Below are 24891 nucleotides of genomic sequence, written 5' to 3' on the forward strand. Positions count from 1 at the left end.
GAAATATGCAGTTTGCTTGGTGAAACAAACATAGCAGGCGTGTCCGCTTCTGTTACAGCTGACGGGCTCTCACTCAGCCTGACTGGAGCGGGTAAAGAACCGGAGTTTCTGTGTTGGGAGGCCTGCATGACAATACTTGGTATGGTAACAGAGGAGGAAGAAGCGGTTTTCAGAGGAGGAAGAAGAATTTCAGAGCGGTGAGATTCCCAGCATAACGCATGTTGTTTGAGCATGTGAACGTTCATGCATGTAGTAGTCAAATTATTGCAGTTTTTGAATCTACTGAGATTTTTATCGCAAAGTTTACAGATAACGTGAGTTGGCTCATCCTTTGCAGTGACAAAAAAAAGTCCATGCTAGGCAACCCTTGCCACCCCTGCGAGCTGCAGACCCGTGACCACTGCTGGTCACAGCCACAGTTGTGGCTAAGGTTGCAGTGCTCCTCATTCTTGCATCACTCCGTGTCAGCTCCATTCATTGAAATATAACCTCCTCGTTTTACTCCTCTACCTCCTCAGATGAGTTACTCGACTGCGTGACTCTGGGTTCACACCAAGTAGGATCTTCAACCTCGTCATCATTCAATGTGTTATCCCATTCCCCGCCCTCGCATTGACCCTTCTCCTCTTGTTGCCCTGACAGCACAGTACAGTCCGCATCAGCCTCAGGGATCACCTCCCTCCCCCTGCGGTTAACGTCTGGTGACGAGTGTCAGGAACCTGCTCGGACCCTATTCCGTCCTACCCCAAATCCAAGCTAAAAAAAATTGGGGCATCAGTGCAGATGCTTTCCTCCTCTTGACTCTGTGACTGTTTGGAGTACACTTCTGATGCCCATGCTATAGAATGGGTGAACAGTTCTACAGACTTGCCCATCTGTGGTTTGCTAAAGTCAGTTGGGAAGTTGGACTGTTGTGACGCGGAGGGAAGTATGGGCAATTGGGGTACCACCTCTGTGGATTGTACTGCATGTGATATTGAGGTAGAGGAAGAACAGGAGAGGGCACATGTAGCAGAGCTTGCCATCCACTGGAGCACCTGCTCTTTCTGGCCCTTATCAACAAGGCATATCGCTGACTTTTATAGCCAGAAGCCAAACTCTCACTTCGATCCAAGTAACGTCGAGCAGGTCTGAGCAACTGTGACGGACAGGGGGGACCTCGCAGCACCCGAAAAGGATTCACAGTGAGAAGCACAGGGCAGGAGGGAGTAAAGACCCAGCGTGAAGTCGGTCTAGGAAGGAACATAGGAAAGTGGGGTTCTGCCAGGTACACCCGAGCTGCCTGAGGAAGGACTGAACCCCTGGTCGGTGAACGCAGTGTGACGCGGCGGAGGCTTGCACCAGTACTGTGCACTTGAGGAACTTGAACAGAACTGTGAGTAAACTCGGATGACTGCACTGAACTGCCTCCGCTCCTTCATTTCGCCGGTACCATTTCCCTCCCTGCACTACAACGCCCAGCGCACCTCCTCCATTTTCTCTACACTGCCATGAGGCCTGCTCCACCTGTGGGGAGTCGTTCCATCTCTAGCTGCCCTATCAGCTGCCCCAGAGGACTGTCGCAGCGCTGGTGATCCTCACCAGACACCACGTGTGGCGTCACAACAAATCCCCTAATAATTCCCCTTTTGACTGACCGCCCCGGGTCACGGACCGGGCCAGCCACTGTGATATCCCTTATACCGGCAACCAGAGGCCCGGCTGCCGAGTGCCCAACGGCCCAGGGGGCGCGTCATTAGTAACAGAAGAAAGTATATTTTTACTGTGGATGAGGCCTGTATATCATAAAAGATATGATACGATCATTTTCAAACTGAGATGTCCCCTGCTGTATCACATTAGGAACAGAAGATTTTTTATTTTTTTTTTACTGTGGATGAGCCCAGTATGACATAGAATATATGCTCTAAAATATTTCAAACTCAGATCTAGCCAGCTGTATCACGTTACTCAGAGCAAAAAATATTTTTTTTTGTTACTCTGCATAAGCTCTGCCTACAGCTAAATTTGACCACTGACGTAGTAGCTGGCTTATAGCACAGTGTATCACATTTGTCACATGAAAAAATATTTTTTGTACTGTGCCTAGCAAGAGAAAAAATGTATTTTTTTACTCTGAAACCAGCTGAAGTTCAATGCCACTAAAATAGTATCTGGCTTTTAGCAGACTGGATCACGTTTGTGACAGAAGCAAAACTTTTGTGGACTCTGCCTGCCAACCAAAAAAATATATATTTGTTTGACTGTGCATACAGCTGAATTTGACTGCCACTGACATAGTAGCTGGCTTATAGCACAGTATATCACGTTTGTCACACGAAAAAATATTTTTTGGACTGTGCCTAGCAAGAGAAAAATGTATTTTTTTACTCTGAAACCAGGTGAAGTTCAATACGACTAAAATAGTATCTGGCTTTTAGCAGACAGGATCACCAGTGCCACACTAAAAAAACTTTTGTGGACTCTGCCTGCCAACCAAAAAAATAGATTTGTTTTACTGTGCGTACAGCTGCATTTCATCCAGCCAAAAAAGGAAAAACTGGGCTAACACAGCTTACACGATCACATTAGCAACAGAAAAAAAAAGGTTTTCGTGCTCTGCAATCAGAAGCTCTGCAGACTCTGCATAGAGCAGAATTTCAACTCCTCAAAATGAAAAGGTGGGCTGCGCTTGCTTACTTGATCGCATTAGCAAGTGCAAAACTAGATTGAAGGTATACTCATGCATGGAGCTCAATACAAGCGGTGCACAACACTGTTGTATGGCATGGGCCGTCTCTTTCTGTATGAATCTCAGTACATGCACCAGAAAGCAAAAAATGTGCCGCACCATCGATTGCACAGGTACAACAGGCCAGGAATTATCTACTCTATCTGACTTCCACACAAGCACCCATCTAGTTAGCTAATATCTCTCATTACACACGAGCACACTCAGGAGCGTCTATCCCCTTCAGTGACCTGCATAAAATGGCGCTGAGGGAACATGGCCAGTTTTTATATAGGGCTGATTTCAGCAGCCAATTGCACAAGACCTTTTGTCTGGACAGTGTGGATGCTTCCTTCTCTCTGATTGGCTGGCCGCGCTTTCCTGACTTTAAGTTACCGTCTACCGGAAAAAAAAAAAAAAAGCGCGCCGCTGATCTGACCTGTTCTGAGCTCTCCACAACCCCAACACTCAGCTACCACATCTCCCAGCTCAGCACACACTTGCACTATGCTACCAAATCTGTTCAAAACGCTGTTGTTGCCCCATATTCGTGTTCCTGCGCTGGAAAGAACACATGGCCATTGCATCATCACAGGTCTTTCAACACACAGGCAAGATACACCCCCCTCCCCAGCAACCCTGACTACAATTACACAGTAACTTGAGACACAAATACTGAAGAGTACAAGATAAACATAGTACGGGCCTAAAAGGCCCGGGTTCTGTCAATATGGGGTTTCCCCAAAAAAGCATTGTTATACAAAAATGCCTATCACATAAAATTATATGAACAACTGGATATTATCAACAACAACATACTCGAGGAATACCTAGAGTTTTGAAATTCTAACTAAAGTAACTTTGGAGAAAATAGCAAAAAAAGTAAAAAAGTAACACATTCTAGGGTTAACTAAGGACCCAATTCATCATTTGCATCTTTTTTAAGTGCCTTTACTCTTTTTGTCATGTGGTAATCATTGACGTTTTTTGTTCAAATTTCTTTGAAATGACATAGGCAGATCCTTGAATTCAAAGATTGTCTTAATTTTTAGATTTTAATATTTTTGTGGCTTATTTCAAATGTAGCACAGAACTTGCACAAGTTTAAGACTTTTTAAAAAGTCACATAATAAATGGATCGGCTGCAAAAATCAGCAAACCACATGTAAAATGGAGGACAGAGAAATAAAACAGAAGAGCAAGTAGAAAATAGACTTCAAAATCTTGAAAATAAACTCAAAAGATGAATTGGGTCCAAACAAAAAAGAGGAAAAACTAGACAGAAAATAAGAGCAAATGCAATAATGAACCCGCATTACGTTCTACAATGACTTACTTTGGTTGTGCATATCTGAAAAATTATTGCATTACTTAAAACACTTTGGGCCTGAGGAATGGTGTGTGACACTGTTTGGTTTTCCCTGTAATCAGACACTGCCCCATTGGGCCCTTAACAGTTTATACTGTTTTAAAGGGAACCTGTCAGCTGATTCATGTTGCTCAAACTATGGACAGAATGAATCAGAGAATGGCTTCTCCATTCTTTATTAAGCATTTATATTCAGTGCCAAGTTTTATGGTCTTTACAAAGGGGGTGTGGCTCATAGGGCAGTAATACAGAGCAGGGTAAAGGCACGCCCCAGAGGATCCTTTGACCCATGGTCCTCTGGTTAAGACCATAAAAAATCAGCACTTTATTAAAAGGCCATATCTCTGGAACCATATGGTGGACTGCATGACAAAGATTTGCCAGAGTTTTGCTGTGAGCCTTGTTCCCCTGGCAAAGAACAAAAAACAAGACCTAAATAAAAGAACTCTGGAACCATATGGCAGATTAACAAAAAACTAAAGGATGGAATACTGAGGGGAAGAAAAGGATTAGAATAGAAGCAAAAACTGTTCATTGTCGACCTTTTGACAGGTCTTCTTTACTGATAGTTGTAATATCAGCCACAGTTGATGTACAAAAGTGGCTTCCTTTAGTAAGAAATCAGACAAGTTTTTCTGATCTTCTATAACCCCTTTAATAATGCCATTATATGAAACATTGTTATTAACTTTAAGAATGCTATGTTAAGTTGAATTAATTAGATTCATTATACAGATCTAAGACTTACATTAATTTTTTTCTTTCTCTGTCCGTGATCCACGTAACATTTTGAAATACCACCAACACCCTCATACAGCTATCCCATCACTCACCAAATATCCCATCACTCATTAGTCTGGCATAAGTTAATCAATTAATACCTGTAGAGAATGGCATGTAGGCCTCATTCTTCTTAAAACATCCTTTGTCGTCTAGGAAATTGTTAGGGTCAAACTTGGTGGGGGAGGCAAGTTTTGTAGGGTCTCGAAGAACTGAACACAACAATGGATAAACATCTGTGCCCTAAAATCATAAGGGATGAAATTTGTAATGGTAAAAATTCATAACAGAATTGATGGTTTCTTCAAAATGGCAAATTGTCCAGGTCTTACAGAAGAAAAAGGTCTCCACACATCATAATACCACCTCATTGTTTGACTGAATGATGTTCTTAAGGAGGATTGCGGTGTTAGCTTCATGCTAGATATATTAGAATGAAACAACTAAAAATACCCTCCTACTATATTAGAACAACTTTACTTCAATAGTGAATAAATTCTTTCACTATCATTGTCTCTCTGATATCTATCCCCTGATGAACCCCTCAAAAAAAGAAGGGGAAAATGCATAGGGAGTTGGGAATGTACATCTAAAGAGTCAAAATAAGTGCTACCTAAACATCATCTATTTGTCATTTATAGGCTATTAGCTATGAGCTTCTATTTTCAGGTTTGTTAGTATTATTGACCTCTGAATTATTGTGCTTGTAACAAAATTTTTTAGATTGTTTGGGGTGAATACATATTATTTAATTTCTAAGGCTATTGGGCAAGTGCAATCCGTATTTACAATTCCCCAAAGAATATTACTGGACTCAGACACTAATGAGTCTTTTTGTCATTCTGAATGGTGCTATCAGTTGCTTGGCTAGTAAGTTATATATTACAAGTGTATGGGATTATTTCCCACAATGGATTGTCTAACGATATCTCATTTGTGATCTTGGTCACATATGTTTCTTGAATTTCTATTTATCACAGTGGTGTCACTTTTGCAAGACACAACATGGTCATTAAGGGTAAATCGATGGTGAGTTTGGCGCCATGTCCCTTTTTAAGGATGCCAACCTCCATGGAAAGGCAGGGTAATTGAAGGCCGAATTAGGGCCAGAACCCTTGCTCTGTTACGTGTGGCTTATCTTTGATATACTAAGCCCTCACTCTTTAATATTTATGAACTAAAGTTGTTGTAATATAGTAGGAGGGTCTTTTTTAGTTGTTTGATAATTCTGGGAACTGTCTTCTTATTTGGTTTATGTTTGTTAGATGTAGTAGGACTCTTCTATATGGAGTCAAGCTCCGGGGAGCCTTTTCTGGTCCATATGACTTGATACACCAGGTGGAAATCACGCAAGAAGAAACATTACCCCCCGATAACTAATATTAGTACTAGTTACTAATGATGCATTATCTGATTATCCTACTTTAGGAATCGTGTATCCCTTGAAGGTAACATCTGTTGTTGTTGCGTGGGGAACATTCAGCGGGAGAATATCACAGAATCTCTGGATCTCATGTATTACAGCATCCATATATGGCATTTTGCTGCGGTCCTCAATATTTGGAATCTGGCTGTTACCAATCGCATGGTCTATTTCTTGATGTAGTTTAGCTAAGAGAATAACGTATGGAAGGAACTAAAATAAGTTTAAGCTGCAAGTAAACAACGAGTAGGTTTGTATAAAAATAGTGATAATGTAGAGAGAAAGGAAATATAATCCTATATAATGTCTGCCTTCAAATTAAAATAAAATCTGTACCCATATCTTCAGCTGTCATTTACCATTTACAATGCTGGTCTCCAAATTTGGGAACCTTGTGGATAGAGATGAGCGTTGTTCGCCTCGAACTGTTCGCCAATCTCAAATTCGAGCTGTTTTGAGTGGTGTTCGAGCCGTTTGGCGAACACGAACAATTTGAAAAAAATTCGGCTGTTCGAGGTTATGTTCGATAACTGTTCGTGCACGAAAATCATAACTGGATTATTTCTCAGTAATGCTGAAAATTAATGTTAATACGCAGTTTGAGTGTACAGCGGGGTGGGGAGAGGGGCAGGGGATGGATCTCTGCAGAAATAATGAAGATCTCCATTTTTTTTTCTCTTTCCCGCATTTACAGTGGGGAGGTGCAATCTGTCAGCCTATCTGCAGCGCACACACGGAGCGAACTGCCTTTTTTCACACAAGCAAGGACATGTGTCATTGGCAGTGTATGTCACATGTCCTTGCCCTATAAGACCCAGCCATTTTCCCCGTCGCCACCATTTTCTCACTGCTGCAGCTGCGTGTTAGACGGCACCACAGTTGCTGTGTGCGCTACACTTTGTTAATTTCAAGCCAATTTTCAGACAAATTTACAGATAGCTTGGGAGTAGGGAATAGCTGTGATTGCAGTCCTTTTAAGGACTAGGTTACATCATTTCCTAAGACTTTTATCAGGCAGGTCTGTGCTCTTAAATAGATAGGATGGGAGTAAAGACTAATTGTAATTGCAGTCCTTTTCAGGGCTAGGTTACATCATTTCCTATCACTTTTATCAGGCAGGTCTGTGCTCTTAAATAGATAGGTTGGGAGTAAAGACTAATTGTATTTGCAGTCCTTTTGAGGGCTAGGTTACATCAGTTCCTATCACTTTTTGCCAGGCAGGTCTGTTTTAGTGCTGTGCAAGTTTTTTTCACAGCATTTGGCTAAATCTAGCAAAGCAAATCCTTTTTGGCCTCTTTCAGTGTGTGTTAGTCAGTGGAGTAGCCTATCTGTGATGCAAGCTACACCACCTGTGTGTAGAATACAATTTTTTTTACTGCACCTAGTGAAGTAAAACCTTTTGGGCATAGCATCATTCCATTAGTCCATCTATACTAACCTTCACCAGGTTGCAAATTCAATATAATTTTTTTCAGCATCTAGCTCTGAAAAAATATTTCGGCTTGTAGCGGTGTGTGTGACCTGTTCTATTATTCCATCAATACTAACCTCCACCAGGTTGCAAATTCAATATCATTTTTTTCTGCATCTAGCTCTGATAAAATATTTTGGCTTGTAGCAGTGTGTGGGACTTGTTCTATTAGTCCATCTATACTAACCTCCACCAGGTTGCAAATTCAATATAATTTTTTTCTGCATCTAGCTCTGAAAAAATATTTCGGCTTGTAGCAGTGTGTGGGACTTGTTCTATTAGTACATCTATACTAACCTCCACCAGGTTGCAAATTCAATATAATTTTTTTCTGCATCTAGTTCTGAAAAAGTATTTCGGCTTGTAGCAGTGTGTGGGACTTGTTCTATTAGTCCATCTATACTAACCTCCACCAGGTTGCAAATTCAATATAATTTTTTTCTGCATCTAACCCAGCCAATAGTTTTGGGCTAATACCACAGTTTGACCACTCAGCTCTGCTCGGTTCCCATCCATTGTTTTTTGTTCAAACAACTCCAGAGTTGTGAATTAGTTAACCACCAAAATGAGAGGAAAAAGTCCTGCTGCTGGTGGAAAGGGGAACAAGCGTTTTGGGAAGGGAAAAAAAGGTTGTGTCCGTGGGGTAGGTGTTAAAGCAACAGTAACATCTGCAGAAGAAAGACCATCTTCCAGCCAAACTAAGATGTCTACTTCTTTTAGCGGACAATGTGATAAGATCCCTTTCTTGCGGCGACGCCAATCGCTACAAATTCCAGATGAGGCACAAAAACAGCAGGTGCTTCAACGGATATCAAGTGCTCCTTTAAGTGGGCTCTCCTCCACCTCAACTTCAACATCACAAATACTCCAGTCCTCAGAGGTGTCACACCAATCGCATTTGCTTCCTCACAGCTCCCAAGTCTCCAGCTGCCCATTTGAGTCTGGGGTAGAACAGATGGTTGAGTCTGCAGAGCTGTTTACTCATACTATAGCCTGGGAATCAGAGGTCGGCTCCAGAGCTTCTGTGAATCCAGACGAGGAAATGATCTGCACTGATGCCCAGAATCTTTATGAGTCGGATCCAGGACCAGACGCAGAAGGTTCTGACCATAATGTCGACCCTCGTTCCCAAATTGTAACTCCTGTTGGTGGAGACAATGAGGAAGATGATGATGAGACTCAAATACCTGATTGGAGCGACAACTTTAGTTTTTTGTCAGGGCAGGAAGAGGTTGGCTCTGAGGACGACGGGTGTGATAACACACAGGGTGATGATGACGAGGTTGGAGATCCCACTTACTGTCAACCCACAGTCAGCCAAGAGATGAGGTCAGCAGAGGAGGTGGAGAAGGATGCTAGTGACGATGAGGTCACGTTGCGCCTTCCTGGACAGAGACGTAGTACTGGAAGCACGTCAACAACTGCATCCTCAAACACAACTATGCCTCTGACCACAAGTTGTGGTGGCTCTTCAGGTCGCATGGGTGCTAAGCCTTGCATAGCCTGGGCATTTTTTCAGATCGATAAGGATGACCCAACTCGTGTTATCTGTAACATTTGTCAGCAAAAGCTAAGTAGAGGTCAAAAAATACATAGTTTGAGTACTTCATGCATGAACCGGCACATGGATGTGAAGCTTAAGTTGCAGTGGGAAGCTCAGTGTGCTACAATGCGGCCTAGCCGGCCGGGCCAACCACCGTCTGCCACATCTTGTGCATCCGTGGCCTCTTCATCCTCTGTGACTGGGGGCACAGCAGTCACACCTGTTTTGGGACGCAGACCTGCCACCTCTTTACCCGCAACATCCAGCGTGATTGGCAGGTCATCATTTTCTTTGGAGGTGGAAACACCAGCTGGCGTTGAGCGCTGTCTGACATCGATAGCACCACCTTTGGATCAAGGTAATCTAACATGTCTGCCTGCATCTTCCTCACAGACCGGCAGTTTGCCGGGGACACCCTTCTCAATCCCGTCTAAGCACAACAGCCAGCCGTCGGTCCCTCAGATGTGGACAAGTAAAAGACCATTTCCTCCTGGCCATGAGAAAGCTAAGAAATTTCACCATCTGCAAGCTCTTCGCTACAGAAATGCTGCCTTTCCGCCTGGTGGACACAGAGGATTTTCGAGACCTTATGTCCGTCGCAGTGCCCCAGTACCAGATGCCCAATCGGCACTACTTCTCAAAGAAAGGTGTGCCTGCGCTCCACCAGCATGTCACACACAACATCACCGCTTCTTTGAGAAACTCTGTGTTTGACAGGGTGCATTTCACCACAGACACTTGGACGAGTAGGCATGGACAGGGGCGTTACATGTCGCTGACTGGGCACTGGGTAACTATGGTGACAGCAGGACAAGGGGCTGCTGTCCAAGTCTTGCCATCCCCACGAGTTGTGCGTCAATCCTCTTTATCTCGATGTTCCTCCACTGCTTCTGCCTCCTCAACCTCCTCTCGGTCCTCCACCTGCACCCAAAGCCTGTCTGTTCATGCCACAAGCTTTCTAACTGCGCAGAAGGGATCCTGCACACCTCCTTACTATGCTCGCAGCAGGGCTCAACGTCATCAGGCGGTTTTTACTTTGAAATGTCTGGGAAATGTGAGTCACACAGCTGAGGAGTTGTGGTCAGCTCTGGAGAACCAGTTTCTTGAATGGTTGTCTCCACTGGACCTGAAACCAGGGAAGGCCGTGTGCGACAATGCTGCAAACCTGGGTGCGGCTCTTCGCTGGGGCAATGTCACACACGTGCCTTGTATGGCTTACGTGTTGAACCTGGTTGTCCAGCAATTTTTAGCCCAATATCCCGGACTAGATGGCCTTCTGCAGAGGGCACGGTCACTGTGTGCTCACTTCCGCCGTTCGCATCCCGCAGCTCCGCGAATTACATCTCTCCAGAAGTCGTTGGGCCTGCCACTTCACTGGCTAAAATGTGATGTGCCTACCCGGTGGAATTCAACTCTGCACATGTTGCAGCGACTGTGGCAGCACCGACAAGCCCTGGTTCAATATGTTCAGACATATAGCCTGGGCCAACGAGATCCAGAGGTGGGGCAAATCACGCTGGAGGAGTGGTCTCAGACCAGGGACCTATGCACCCTTCTGCACAGTTTTAAAATGGCGACAAAGATGTTTAGTGCTGACGATGCCATTATCTGCATGACTATTCCGGTGATTTACATGCTGGAGCACATGTTAAACAGAATTCGGAGTCAGGTGGTGGCACAAGAGGAGTTGGAGGAAGTAGAGGAGGAGGAGTTGTATGCGGAAGGGCTAACATCTGCAAGGTCCAAACCGTCGGCAGCACGAAGACGGCAGGCATGTGAGGGTGGGGGGATGGTTTTACCAGGGCGCATGGTAGCAGCCAAACTAGTGAGGAAGGTGCAGGAGCCCAGGAAGAAGTGTAGTACGAACTGATGGAAGACTCATCAGATGAGGGAGACCTTGATCACATTTCTGTTGTGCAAGGTTGGGGGGAGAGGGCAGAGGAAGGAAGCATGATTGTTATCTCGCCACCAACACAACACGACTTGGTGCTCCTGGATGCGCAAGACACATGAGTGCCTTCTTGCTGCACTACCTGAAACATGACCCTCGAATTGTGAGAATTAGAAATAATCCTGACTACAGGGTTGCCAAACTGTTAGATCCCCGGTACAAAAGTATATTTGCAGAAATTATTCCTGACATAGAAAGGGATGCATGCATGCAGGAGTATCAGCAGAGACTGTTGCAGAATCTTACAAGTCCTTTTCCAAAAAACACCAGTGGTGCACGTAGTGAATCTCACAGTTCCAACTTGCCAACCGTGGGACCGTCGAGTGTTCAGCACTCAAAACGTAACAGAAACACAGTATCTGCAGGTAACATCAATTTTGCGGAATCATTTCACCACTTTTTTAGCCCATCGTTTTCAAGGCCACAGGAAACAAGAAGTCTGACCCATAGTCAACGCCTAGAGACGATGGTACAGGAGTATCTCCAAGTAAACATTGAAGCCATGACTGTGTCACTGGACCCTTGCTCTTTTTGGGCTTCCAATCTGGATAAATGTCCGGAGCTCGCCACTTACGCCTTGGAGATCTTGTCATGCCCCACAGCCAGTGTTATGTCTTAACGTGTGCTCAGTGCTGCTGTTGGGGTGCTGACAGATAAGCGCACGTGGCTCTCCACTAGAGATGAGCGTTGTTTTACTCGAACTGTTCGCCAATCTCAACTTCAAGCTGTTTTGGGCGGTGTTCGAGCCGTTCGGCGAACACGAACGATTTGAGAAAAATTCGGCTGTTCGAGGTTATGTTCGATAACTGTTCGTGCACCAAAATCATGACTGGATTTTTTCTCAATAATGATGAAAATTAATGTTAATACGCAGTTTGAGTGTACAGCGGGGTGGGGGGAGGGGCAGGGGATGGATCTCTGCAGGAATAATGAAGATCTCCATTTTTTTTTCTCTTTCCCGCATTTTCAGTGGGGAGGTGCAGTCTGTCAGCCAATCAGCAGCGCACACACGGAGCGAACTGCTGTTTTTCACACAAGCAAGGGCATGTGTCATTGGCAGTGTATGTCACATGTCCTTGCCCTATAAGACCAAGCCACTTTCCCCGTCGCCACCATTTTCTCACTGCTGCAGCTGCGTGTTAGACGGCACCGCTGTTGCTGTGTGCGCTATACCTTGTTAATTTCAAGCCAATTTTCGCACAAATCTACAGATAGCTTGGGAGTAGGGAATAGTTGTGATTGCAGTCCTTTTAAGGACTAGGTTACAGCATTTCCTACGACTTTTATCAGGGAGGTCTGTGCTCTTAAATAGATAGGTTGTGGGAGTAAAGACTAATTGTAATTGCAGTCCTTTTCAGGACTAGGTTACATCAGTTCCTATCAGTTTTTTCCAGGCAGGTCTGTGCCAGTGCTGTGCAAGTTTTTTTCACAGCATTTGGCTGAATCTAGCAAAGCTAATCCTTTTTGGCCTATTGCAGAGTGTGTTAGTCAGTGGAGTAGCCTATCTGTGTTACAAGATATACCACCTGTGTATAGAATACCAATTTTTTTACTGCACCTAGTGAAGTAAAATCTTTTGGGCATAGCATCATTCTATTAGTCCATCCATACTGACCTCCATCAGGTTGCAAATTGAATATAATTTTTTTCTGCATCTAGCTCTGAAAAAATATTTGGGCTTCTAGCAGTGTGTGGGACTTGTTCTATTAGTCCATCTATACTGACCTTCATCAGGTTGCAAACTGAATATAATTTTTTGTCTGCATCTAGCTCTGAAAAAATATTTGGCCTTCTAGCAGTGTGTGGGACTTTCTCTATTAGTCCATCTATACTGACCTCCATCAGGTTGCAAATTAAAAATAATTTTTATCTGCATCTACCTCTGAAAAAATATTTGGGCTTCTAGCTGTGTGTTTGACTTGTTCTACTAGTCCATCTATACTGACCTCCATCAGGTTGCAAACTGAATATAATTTTTTTCGGCATCTAGCTCTGAAAAAATATTTGGCCTTCTAGTAGTGTGTGGGACTTTCTCTATTAGTCCATCTATACTGACCTCCATCAGGTTGCAAATTAAAAATAATTTTTATCTGCATCTAGCTCTGAAAAAATATTTGGCCTTCTAGCAGTGTGTGGGACTTTCTCTATTAGTCCATCTATACTGACCTCCATCAGGTTGCAAATTAAAAATAATTTTTATCTGCATCTACCTCTGAAAAAATATTTGGACTTCTAGCTGTGTGTGGGACTTGTTCTATTAGTCCATCTATACTGACCTCCATCAGGTTGCACACTGAATATAATTTTTTCTGCATCTAGCTCTGAAAAAATATTTGGCCTTCTAGCAGTGTGTGGGACTTTCTCTATTAGTCCATCTATACTGACCTCCATCAGGTTGCAAATTAAAAATAATTTTTATCTGCATCTAGCTCTGAAAAATATTTGGCCTTCTAGCAGTGTGTGGGACTTTCTCTATTAGTCCATCTATACTGACCTCCATCAGGTTGCAAATTAAAAATAATTTTTATCTGCATCTACCTCTGAAAAAATATTTGGGCTTCTAGCTGTGTGTGGGACTTGTTCTATCAGTCCATCTATACTGACCTCCATCAGGTTGCAATCTGAATATAATTTTTTCTGCATCTAGCTCTGAAAAAATATTTGGCCTTCTAGCAGTGTGTGGGACTTTCTCTATTAGTCCATCTATACTGACCTACATCAGGTTGCAAATTAAAAATAATTTTTATCTGCATCTAGCTCTGAAAAAATATTTGGCCTTCTAGCAGTGTGTGGGACTTTCTCTATTAGTCCATCTATACTGAACTCCATCAGGTTGCAAATTAAAAATAATTTTTATCTGCATCTACCTCTGAAAAAATATTTGGGCTTCTAGCTGTGTGTGGGACTTGTTCTATTAGTCCATCTATACTGACCTCCATCAGGTTGCAAACTGAATATAATTTTTTTCTGCATCTAGCTCTGAAAAAATATTTGGCCTTCTAGCAGTGTGTGGGACTTTCTCTATTAGTCCATCTATACTGACCTCCATCAGGTTGCAAATTAAAAATAATTTTTATCTGCATCTAGCTCTGAAAAAATATTTGGCATTCTAGCAGTGTGTGGGACTTTCTCTATTAGTCCATCTATACTGACCTCCATCAGGTTGCAAATTAAAAATAATTTTTATCTTCATCTACCTCTGAAAAAATATTTGGGCTTCTAGCTGTGTGTGGGACTTGTTCTATTAGTCCATCTATACTGACCTCCATCAGGTTGCAAACTGAATATAATTTTTTTCTGCATCTAGCTCTGAAATAATATTTGGCCTTCTAGCAGTGTGTGGGACTTGTTCTATTAGTCCACCTATACTGACCTCCATCAGGTTGCAAATTCAAAATAATTTTATGTCTGCATCTAGCTCTGAAAAAATATTTGGCCTTCTAGCAGTGTGTGGGACTTTCTCTATTAGTCCATCTATACTGACCTCCATCAGGTTGCAAATTAAAAATATTTTTTTTTCTGCATCTACCTCTGAAAAAATATTGGGCTTCTAGCTGTGTGTGGGACTTGTTCTATTAATCCATCTATACCGAACTCCATCAGGTTGCAAACTGAATTTAATTTTTTTCTGCATCTACCTCTGAAAAAATATTTGGGCTTCTAGCTGTGTGTGGGACTTGTTCTATTAGTCCATGTATACTGACCTCCATCAGGTTGCAAACTGAATATAATTTTTTTCTGCATCTAGCTCTGAAAAAATATTTGGCCTTCTAGCAGTGTGTGGGACTTGTTCTATTAGTCCACCTATACTGACCTCCATCAGGTTGCAAATTCAAAATAATTTTTTGTCTGCATCTAGCTCTGAAAAAATATTTGGCCTTCTAGCAGTGTGTGGGACATTCTCTATTAGTCCATCTATACTGACCTCCATCAGGTTGCAAACTGAATATATTTTTTTTCTGCATCTACCTCTGAAAAAATATTTGGGCTTCTAGCTGTGTGTGGGACTTGTTCTATTAGTCCATCTATACTGACCTCCATCAGGTTGCAAATCGAATATAATTTTTTTCTCCATCTAACCCAGCCAATAGTTTTGGCCTAATACCACAGTTTGGCCACTCAGCTCTGCTCGGTTCCCATCCATTGTTTTTTTGTGCAAACAACTCCAGAGTTGTGAATTAGTTAACCACCAAAATGAGTGGAAAAAGGCCTGCTGCTGGTGGAAAGGGGAATAGGCGTGTTGGGAAGGGGAAAAAAGGTTGTGTCCGTGGGGTAGGTGTTAAAGCAACAGTAACATCTGCAGAAGAAGGACCATCTTCCAGCCAAGCTAAAATGTCTACATCTTTTAGCGGACAATGTGATAAGATCCCTTTCTTACGGCCACGCCAATCGCTACAAATTCCAGATGAGGCACAAAAACAGCAGGTGCTTCAACGGATATCAAGTGCTCCTTTAAGTGGGCTCTCCTCCACATCAACTTCAACATCACAAATACTCCAGTCCTCAAAGGTGTCACCCCAATCGCACTTGCTTCCTCACAGCTCCCAAATCTCCAGCTGCCCGTCTGAGTATGAGGTAGAACAGATGGTTGAGTCTGCAGAGCTGTTTACTCATACTATAGCCTGGGAATCAGAGGTCGACTCCAGCGCTTCTGTGAATCCAGACGAGGAAATGATCTGCACTGATGCCCAGAATCTTTATGAGTCGGATCCAGGACCAGACGCAGAAGGTTCTGACTATAGTGTAGACCCTCATTCCCAAACTGTAACTCCTGTTGGTGGAGACAATGAGGAAGACAATGATGAGACTCAAATACCTGATTGGAGCGACTACTTTAGTTTTTTGTCAGGGCAGGAACAGGTTGGCTCTGAGGACGACGGGTGTGATAACGCACAGGGTGATGATGATGAGGTTGGAGATCCCACTTACTGTCAACCCACAGTCAGCCAAGAGATGAGGTCAGCAGAGGAGGTGGAGGAAGATGCTAGTGACGACGAGGTCAGGTTGCGCCTTCCTGGACAGAGACGTAGTACTGGAAGCACGTCAACAACCGCATCCTCAAACACAACTCTGCCTCTCACCACAAGTCGTGGTGGCTCTTCAGGTCGCATGGGTGCTAAGCCTTGCATAGCCTGGGAATTTTTTCAGATCGATAAAGATGACCCAACTCGTGTTATCTGTAACATTTGTCAGCAAAAAGCTAAGTAGAGGCCAAAAAATACATAGTTTGAGTACTTCATGCATGAACCGGCACATGGACATGAAGCATAAGTTGCAGTGGGAAGCTCAGTGTGCTACAATGCGGCCTAGCCGGCCGGGCCAACCACCGTCTGCCATATCTTGTGCATCCGCGGCCTCTTCATCCTCTGTGACTGGGGGGACAGCAGCCACACCTGTTTTGGGGCGCAGACCTGCCACCTCTTTACCCGCAACAGCCAGCGTGATTGGCAGGTCATCATTTTCTTTGGAGGTGGTAACACCAGCTGGTGTTGAGCGCTGTCCGACATCGATAGCACCACCTTTGGATCAAGGCAACCTAACATGTCCGCCTGCATCTTCCTCACAGACCGGCAGTTTGCCGGGGACACCCTTATCAACCCCGTCTAAGCACAATAGCCAGCCCTCGGTCCCTCAGATGTGGACAAGTAAAAGACCATTTCTTCCTAGCCATGAGAAAGCTAAGAGGTTGAATTTCACCATCTGCAAGCTCTTGGCTACAGAAATGCTGCCTTTCCGCCTGGTTGAGACAGAGGATTTTCGAGACCTTATGTCCATCGCAGTGCCCCAGTACCAGATGCCCAGTCGGCACTACTTCTCAAAGAAAGGTGTGCCTGCGCTCCACCAGCATGTCGCACACAACATCACCGCTTCTTTGAGAAACTCTGTGTGTGACAGGGTGCATTTCACCACAGGCACTTGGACGAGTAGGCATGGACAGGGGCGTTACATGTCGCTGACTGGGCACTGGGTAACTATGGTGACAGCAGGACAAGGGGCTGCTATCCAAGTCTTGCCGTCCCCACGAGTTGTGCGTCAATCCTCTTTATCTCAAAGTTCCTCCACTGCTTCTGCCTCCTCAACCTCCTCTCGGTCTTCCACCTGCACCCAAAGCCTGTCTGGTCATGCCACAAGCTTTCTAACTGCGCAGAAGGGATCCTGCACACCTCCTTACTATGCTGGCAGTAGGGCTCAACGTCATCAGGCGGTTTTTACATTGAAATGTCTGGGAAATGTGAGTCACACAGCTGAGGAGTTGTGGTCAGCTCTGGAGAACCAATTTCATGAATGGTTGTCTCCACTGGACCTGAAACCAGGGAAGGCCGTGTGCGACAATGCTGAAAACCTGGGTGCGGCCCTTCGCCGGGGCAATGTCACACACGTGCTTTGTATGGCTCACGTGTTGAACCTGGTTGTCCAGCAATTTTTAGCCCACTATCCCAGACTAGATGGCCTTCTGCAGAGGGCACGGTCGCTGTGTGCTCACTTCCGCCGTTCGCATCCCGCAGCTCAGCGACTTACATCTCTACAGAAGTCGTTGGGCCTGCCACTTCACCGGCTAAAATGCGATGTGCCTACCCGGTGGAATTCAACTCTGCACATGTTGCAGCGACTGTGGCAGCACCGACAAGCCCTGGTGCAATACGTTCTGACGTATAGCCTGGGCCAACGAGATCCAGAGGTGGGGCAAATCACGCTGGAGGAGTGGTCTCAGATCAGGGACCTATGCACCCTTCTGCACAGTTTTGAAATGGCGACGAAGATGTTTAGTGCTGACGATGCCATTATCAGCATGACTATTCCGGTGATTTACATGCTGGAGCACATGTTAAACAGAATTCGGAGTCAGGTGGTGGCACAAGAGGAGGTGGAGGAAGTAGAGGAGGAGGAGTTGTATGCGGAAGGGCTAACATCTGCAAGGTCCAGACGGTCAGCAGCACCAAGGCGGCAGGCATGTGAGGGTGGGGGAGATGGTTTTACCAGGGCGCATGGTAGCAGCCAAACTAGTGAGGAAGGTGCAGGAGCCCAGGAAGAAGTGGAGGACGAACTGATGGAAGACTCATCAGATGAGGGAGACCTTGATCACATTTCTGTTGTGCGAGGTTGGGGGGAGAGGACAGAAGAAGGAAGCATGATTGTTACCTCGCCACCAACACAACAGGGACTTGGTGCTCCTGGATGCGCAACACACATGAGTGCCTTCTTGCTGCACTACCTGCAACATGACCCTCGAATTGTGAGAATTAGAAATAATCCTGACTACTGGGTTGCCACACTGTTAGATCCCCGGTACAAAAGTAAATTTGCCGAAATTATTCTTGCCATAGAAAGGGATGTACGCATGCAGGAGTATCAGCAGAGACTGTTGCAGAATCTTACATTTGCTTTTCCACAAAATACCAGTGGTGCACGTAGTGAATCTCACAGTTCCAACTTGCCAACCGTGGGACCGTCAAGTGTTCAGCACTCAAACCGTAACAGAACCACAGTATCTGCTGGTAACATCAATTTTGCGGAATCATTTCACCACTTTTTTAGCCCATCCTTTGCAAGGCCACAGGAGACAAGAAGTCTGACACATAGTCAACGCCTAGAGACGATGGTACAGGAGTATCTCCAAGTAAACATTGAAGCCATGACTGTGTCACTGGACCCTTGCTCTTTTTGGGCTTCCAATCTGGATAAATGGCCGGAGCTAGCCACTTACGCCTTGGAGATCTTGTCATGCCCCGCAGCCAGCGTTCTGTCTGAACGTGTGTTCAGCGCTGCTGGTGGTGTGCTGACAGATAAGCGCACGCGGCTCTCCACTGATAATGTAGACAGACTCACGTTCATAAAGATGAACAAATCATGGATCCGAAACGACTTTTCTACCCCTCTGTCATCCTGGGGAGAGTAAAAGCTTGATGATTGGTTAAAATCACCCTACCAACCGTTTTAAGCTTTCAAATTACTAATCATGTTTATCTGTATCTTGGCTGGAAAATAATTTGGGCTTTGTAGCAGTGTGCAGCACTGATTCTATTAGGCCATCTATAATAAGCTCCATCAGATTTAAAATTACTAATCATGTTTATCTGTATCTTGGCTGGAAAATAATTTGGGCTTTGTAGTAGTGTGCAGCACTGATTCTATTAGGCCATCTATAATAAGCTCCACCAGATTTAAAATTACTAATCATGTTTATCTGTATCTTGGCTGGAAAATAATTTGGGCTTTGTAGCAGTGTGCAGCACTGATCCTATTAGACCATCTATACTAAGCTCCACCAGATTTAAAATTAATAATAATTTTTAGCTGCATCTAGCCCGGAAAATAATTTTGGGGCTCCGAGATGCGCAAGACACATAAGTGCCTTCTTGCTGCACTACCTGCAACATGACCCTCATATTGTCAGAATTCGAAGTAATCATGACTACTGGGTTGCCACACTCTTAGATCCCCAAACTTTTCGATCAACCTTTTCATTTTAATAAAGACCAAAAAAATAGTCATTTTTGAAATTATAAGCATTAGCAGGTTATTAGAAACTGAAATCAAACAGTTTTCAACTCAAAACTTTATTCTAGGTGATGTTACATTTTCACATAGGACCCCTTGTTCGAAAGGAGCTTCTGAACTCTCTCGTCCATTGAATTTTTCAGGTTTTGGATGGTTTCTGCTTCAATTGTTTTGCATGAGGACAGAATACCCTCCCAGAGGTGTTGCTTAGATGTGAACTGCCTCCCGCCATCATAGACACTCCTTTCAGAGGTTCTGAATGGGGTAGAGGTCAGGGGAGCATGGGGTTCACACCATAAGTTTGTCCCCTTTTATGCCCATATCAGTCAGAGATGCAGATGTTTTATGTGCAGCATGAGATGGTGCATTATCATGCAAAAAAATGATCTTGCTGTGAAATACACGGTTCTTCTTCTTGAACCATGGCAGGAAGTGCTGTTTGAGAAAATCCACATACATTATGGAGTTCATCTTTAGCGCCTTCAGGGATCCTAAAGGGGCCTACAATCTCTCTCCCCATGATTCCAGCCCAAAACATTACTCCACCTCCTCCTTGTTGGCGCTGTAGCCGTGTTTGCGTGGGGTGTCCATCAACCAGCCATCCTCCACTCCATCCATCTGGACCATCGAGCGCTGCATGGCACTCATCCGTGAACAAAACAGTTTTGAAATCAGTCTTCATGTAATGTTTAGCCCACTGGAGCCGTTTCTGCTTGTGTGAAGTGGATAGAGGAGGTCGACAGGATGGCGTATGCACAGCTGCAAACCTCTGAAGGACCCTGCATCTTGTTGTTCGGGGGACGTTGGAGGCACCAGCAGCTTCAAAAACTTGTCTGCTGCTATGACAAGGCTTTTTTGCCGCTGCTCTTTTAACCTGACGTAATTGCCTGTAGGAAAGAGTCCTCAATTTGCCCTTATCAGCACGCACACGTGTGTACTGTGAATTAGCTACATACTTCTTGATTGCCAAGACACTTCATCCTGATCATCGCACAATGTTGATTGTAGTCATGCCTTGACCTAAACACTCCACAATTTGTTGCTTCTCAGCAGCCGACACATCCTTTTTCTTTCCCATTTTGGCAGAAAATGTAGGCTGCTTAATAATGTGAGACAGCCTTCTTAAGTAGTCTTGCCTTTCATTGGACACACCTGCCAAACTAATTAGCACAGGTGTCTGCAATTGCTTACAGTGATATAAAGAGCCCTGACACACATCACCATCAATGAGTTTAACTGACAAACAAACAAATTCTTCCCTTATCACTCCTAAACACTTTTTGCATAATAATTTGGAACACAGTGTACATGTGCTTTTCCACAAAACACCAGTGGTTCACGTAGTGAATCTTACAGTTCTAACTTGCCAACCGTGGTCTGTATGGAGTTGTTCAATAAAGGGCCCAAAATTAAGATGACATAGATGGGAGAGGTCTCTATGAATAGGAATTCCTAAGTTTTTGATACCCTGTGAGGGCCAGGCAAAGGGAAAGTTGGACTGGATGGAATCCTGTATGGATTTGGGGAGGGAGACATCGAGGGCCTCAGACTTCGCTGCATTGATTTTAAAATTTGACCATGTAACAAAGTGATCTATTTCAGCCATAACAGCAGGGATGGATATATGTGATTGAGTGATATATACTAGGACATCATCAGCAAATGCAGAGCACTTGTACTCGGTGCCTCCCACCTCAATACACCTAATATTGGGGTTATGGCGAATTGATGAGAGCTGGTGCTCTGTCACTAGGATGTATAAGAGAGGGGACAGAGGACATCCCTGCCTTGTCCCATTGGTGATTATGAAAGGTGATGAAAATGTTCCATTTATCTTCAGCCTAGGTGACGTATTGCGATACAGGGCCGTGATTTTGCTATAAAAGAATCCCCTAGACCCCTACCCCAAGCTTTTTAAGAGAATAATATATGGCGTGCCAGGAGACTCTATGGAATGCTTTCTCAGCATCCAACGAGAGTATTTAATTACAAATTTTTAACTGCATCTAGCCCAGGAAATACTTTGTGCCTAGTAGCAGTGTCTGCTAGTCAGCGGATTATCCCAGCTGTTAAGCAAGCTTTGGACACTTAATTTTTTCAAAGGAAATGGTTCGGGCCCCCGGGACACTCAGTGAAGAACATCGGGGAGGCACCCCAAGGCACAGGGGCTGGGACAGGCGGTAGGACGACTTGCGGTGGACTGCCGAGCTCGATCCTTGTAAAAGCTTTTTAACTGCAGCAGCTTTAGTGGATGCTACTGGAGCTGAAATTACCACGGCTGCTGGCATGAGACTTGCCCTCCAATAGATCTTTGTAAAAGGATTTAAAGTGTACTCATTCATATTAGAGAGACAATTTAAATGATAAAGATTAGCGGGGGGGCTCGCTCGACCCACCAGCGGACAGGCACCAGTATTGGGAGAGGGGGGCTGGCCGTCAGGGTCTACCGTGGCTCTGGCACAAATCCCGCGACACGGAGGTCGCACGGGCAGGAACGGACTGGCCGTGTCGGCTTCGCACTTTTTTGGTTTTAGAAGGGCATGACATGCCTATATCTGTGTCTCCCCCTCCTTTTACTCCTCCACCTCTTTTCTTTTCGCATGACTATATGTACTTGTCACTTTTCCATGTGTTAGTTGTGTCTTCTGAGCAGTTTGTCAGCTTTCGCCCTCCTTTGAAGTGTTTTCTATGTGTTTTCCAAGTGTTTCTATATGTTTTTGTTTGCCTGCCATTGGTTTTAATGGTGTTCGAAGGTGTTCGACGAACAGTTCGACGAACAGTTCGGCGAACATATGGGTGTTCGACGAATCGAACCGAACTTGAACACTACGGGGTGGCTCAACACTACTTGTGGACCCCGCTTGTCTCCAGGACTCAGATGTAATTGCATTCTCTGCATCCCCATTCCCCCATAGTCACACCACTGGCCATCTAAATAAATGATGCATGAGTGCAAAGTTTAATAAGAAAATAAGAGTTTCTATATACAGAGAATATATGTTTTCTAGCCATGTCCACAGTGTAAACAGTATTATCTTTGGTAGAGGGGTTGTACACAGTTTTTTATTTGCCTTGAAAAATTACCTATGGTGGTCTTGAAACAACAAAAAAAAAACTGACCTACTAGACATTACATCTTCTGCATTGCTGTCACCTTGCTCCTTGGGTGATGAGACGAGTCCATTCATTGGCTTCAATAGAGAAACTTCATTTAAGCCAGAAGAGGACATAGGAATGTCCCTTTGCCCTTTAATTGTATGATATTTGTCAGTATACTTTATCTTTTTATTACTGTATAGCATACATGTCAAACTCCGGCCCATGGGCCAAATTTGGCCCACAGGGTGGTTATATTTGGCCCGCAACACCAGAACTGCTACCGTTATGTGAGGTTCATTATTCTGTATGGAGGACTATGTGGGACCCATTATTCTGTATGGAGGACTATGTGAGGCTCATTATTCTATATAGAGGACTATGTGGGCCCATTATTCTGTATGGAGAACTATGTGGGGCCCATTATACTGTATTCTGGTTGGCCCGCGACTTTTTCCAAGTTTTTCATTTTGGCTCTCTGTATGTTTAAGTTTGACATCCCTGCTGTATAGGAAAGAGCAGCAGACTGTGCTTTGATATACAATGGACCACCACAAAAAAAAGGAAAGGCAGTAGGGCAGGACCACAACTTTTGAATGTAGGCAGATGTTTAAAAAAATCATCAAATTACTGAGCTGTATGTTGGCAGGTAGAAGTAGTGAGCCTGAACTTAAAAAAAACTCACTGGATTTAAAGGCTCTGGTGCAAGTTCAGCAAACCGATGTCTGCTACACATAAGTCTCAGACCGAGCTTTCAAAACTCTGTTTTGAATACCATATTATGAAAATTCTGATTTAAGAAAGGTGTTCCCCGGTTTGGCCCTCTGTGGAATATCATAGCATACACTACAATATTCAGTCTCTCAAGGTTCAAAAACAAAAATATACAGTATGTGTTTTAACATGGGTTCCTTTGGGTAATGGATACTATTGTACGACATTCATCAAAAGTATCTATAAAACTGATACACTGTGATCTTTTCATTAAATTTTACACCTTTCATTTAACATATATGTCTGGAAATTTTCCAGTTTTTTAAATTCATGGCTGAAAGTGTTGGCACCCTTCACATTGTTCCGGAACATTAAATATTTCTCCCAGAAAATTATTGCAATTACACATTTTTGTTATACACATGTTTACTTCCTTTGTGTGTATTTGAGCAACACAAAAAACTGAGAAAAAAGGCAAATTGGACATCATTTTACACAATGCTTCAAAATTGTTGGCATCCTCAATTTAATATTTGGTTGCACAACCTTTCTAATAAATGACTGCAATCAATCACTTCCTATAAATATCAACAAGCTTCTTACACCTCTCAACTGGAATTCTGGACCACTCTTATTTTGCAAACTGCTCCAGGCCTCTCATATTTGAAGGTACCTTCTCCCAACAGCAATTTTAAGATCTCTCCTTAGGTGTTCAATTGCCTTTCGATCCAGACTCATTGCTGGCCACTTCATAACTCTCCAGTGCTTTGATTCCATCTATTTCTGGGTGCTTCTTGAAGTATGTTTGGGGTAATTTTCCTGCTTGGAGAACCATGACCTAGAACGCAAACCCAGTTTTGACATTAGGTATTGTGTGACGCTCACAGCCCACCCTGGGAAGATGGGGGGTATTCGGAGCCGGGTCAGATGTTAGGGGATGTAGCGGTGGCTTGGACCCATTCCGTGCCCAGGGCCGTCACATTAAAAGATGTAATGGGCTTTCAAGGTTGGTGTTAATCGAGTGGTTGTATTGACTACGCCACCTGTGGTTTCTGGTGATCCTCCACCAGTGCTTCATTCAGTCCTCTGAGGCGGGATGTAGTGGCAGCAGCAGATGGTACTACTCCCCACAGGCGGAGCAGGACCTCAGGGCAGAGAGAACAGGAGGATGGGAGTTGTAGTGGGAGATGTGGTGCGGTGCCGCGTTGCAATAGGATACAGGAAGCAAAAGGGGTAGTCTTCCAAGATTTACTCACGGTAGAATGCACAGCTGCAAGGCTTCTCCCTGCTCCTCACGGCACGCTGCGGCCACCAGGACCGGGGGTCCGACAACCA

At 44.2% G+C, this 24891-nt stretch overlaps 1 protein-coding gene across 1 annotated transcript in view; it reads right to left on the bottom strand.

Annotated features, from left to right (window-relative positions):
• LOC141154963 (cytochrome P450 2G1-like) overlaps nucleotides 1-24891 on the bottom strand; it is a 128181-nt gene that overhangs the window by 35078 nt on the left and 68212 nt on the right. The window contains exons 7-8 of the mRNA XM_073641542.1: nucleotides 6283-6470; nucleotides 4961-5102 (exon numbers count right to left, since the gene is read on the bottom strand). Coding sequence (XP_073497643.1) covers nucleotides 4961-5102; nucleotides 6283-6470 — 330 coding nt within the window. The remainder of the gene's footprint in view (nucleotides 1-4960; nucleotides 5103-6282; nucleotides 6471-24891) is intronic.

Source organism: Phyllobates terribilis, unplaced genomic scaffold (genome assembly GCF_046119375.1).
Source record: "Phyllobates terribilis strain yellow unplaced genomic scaffold, ASM4611937v1 Scaffold_7__3_contigs__length_470593459, whole genome shotgun sequence".
NCBI classification, from domain to species: Eukaryota; Metazoa; Chordata; class Amphibia; order Anura; family Dendrobatidae; genus Phyllobates; species Phyllobates terribilis.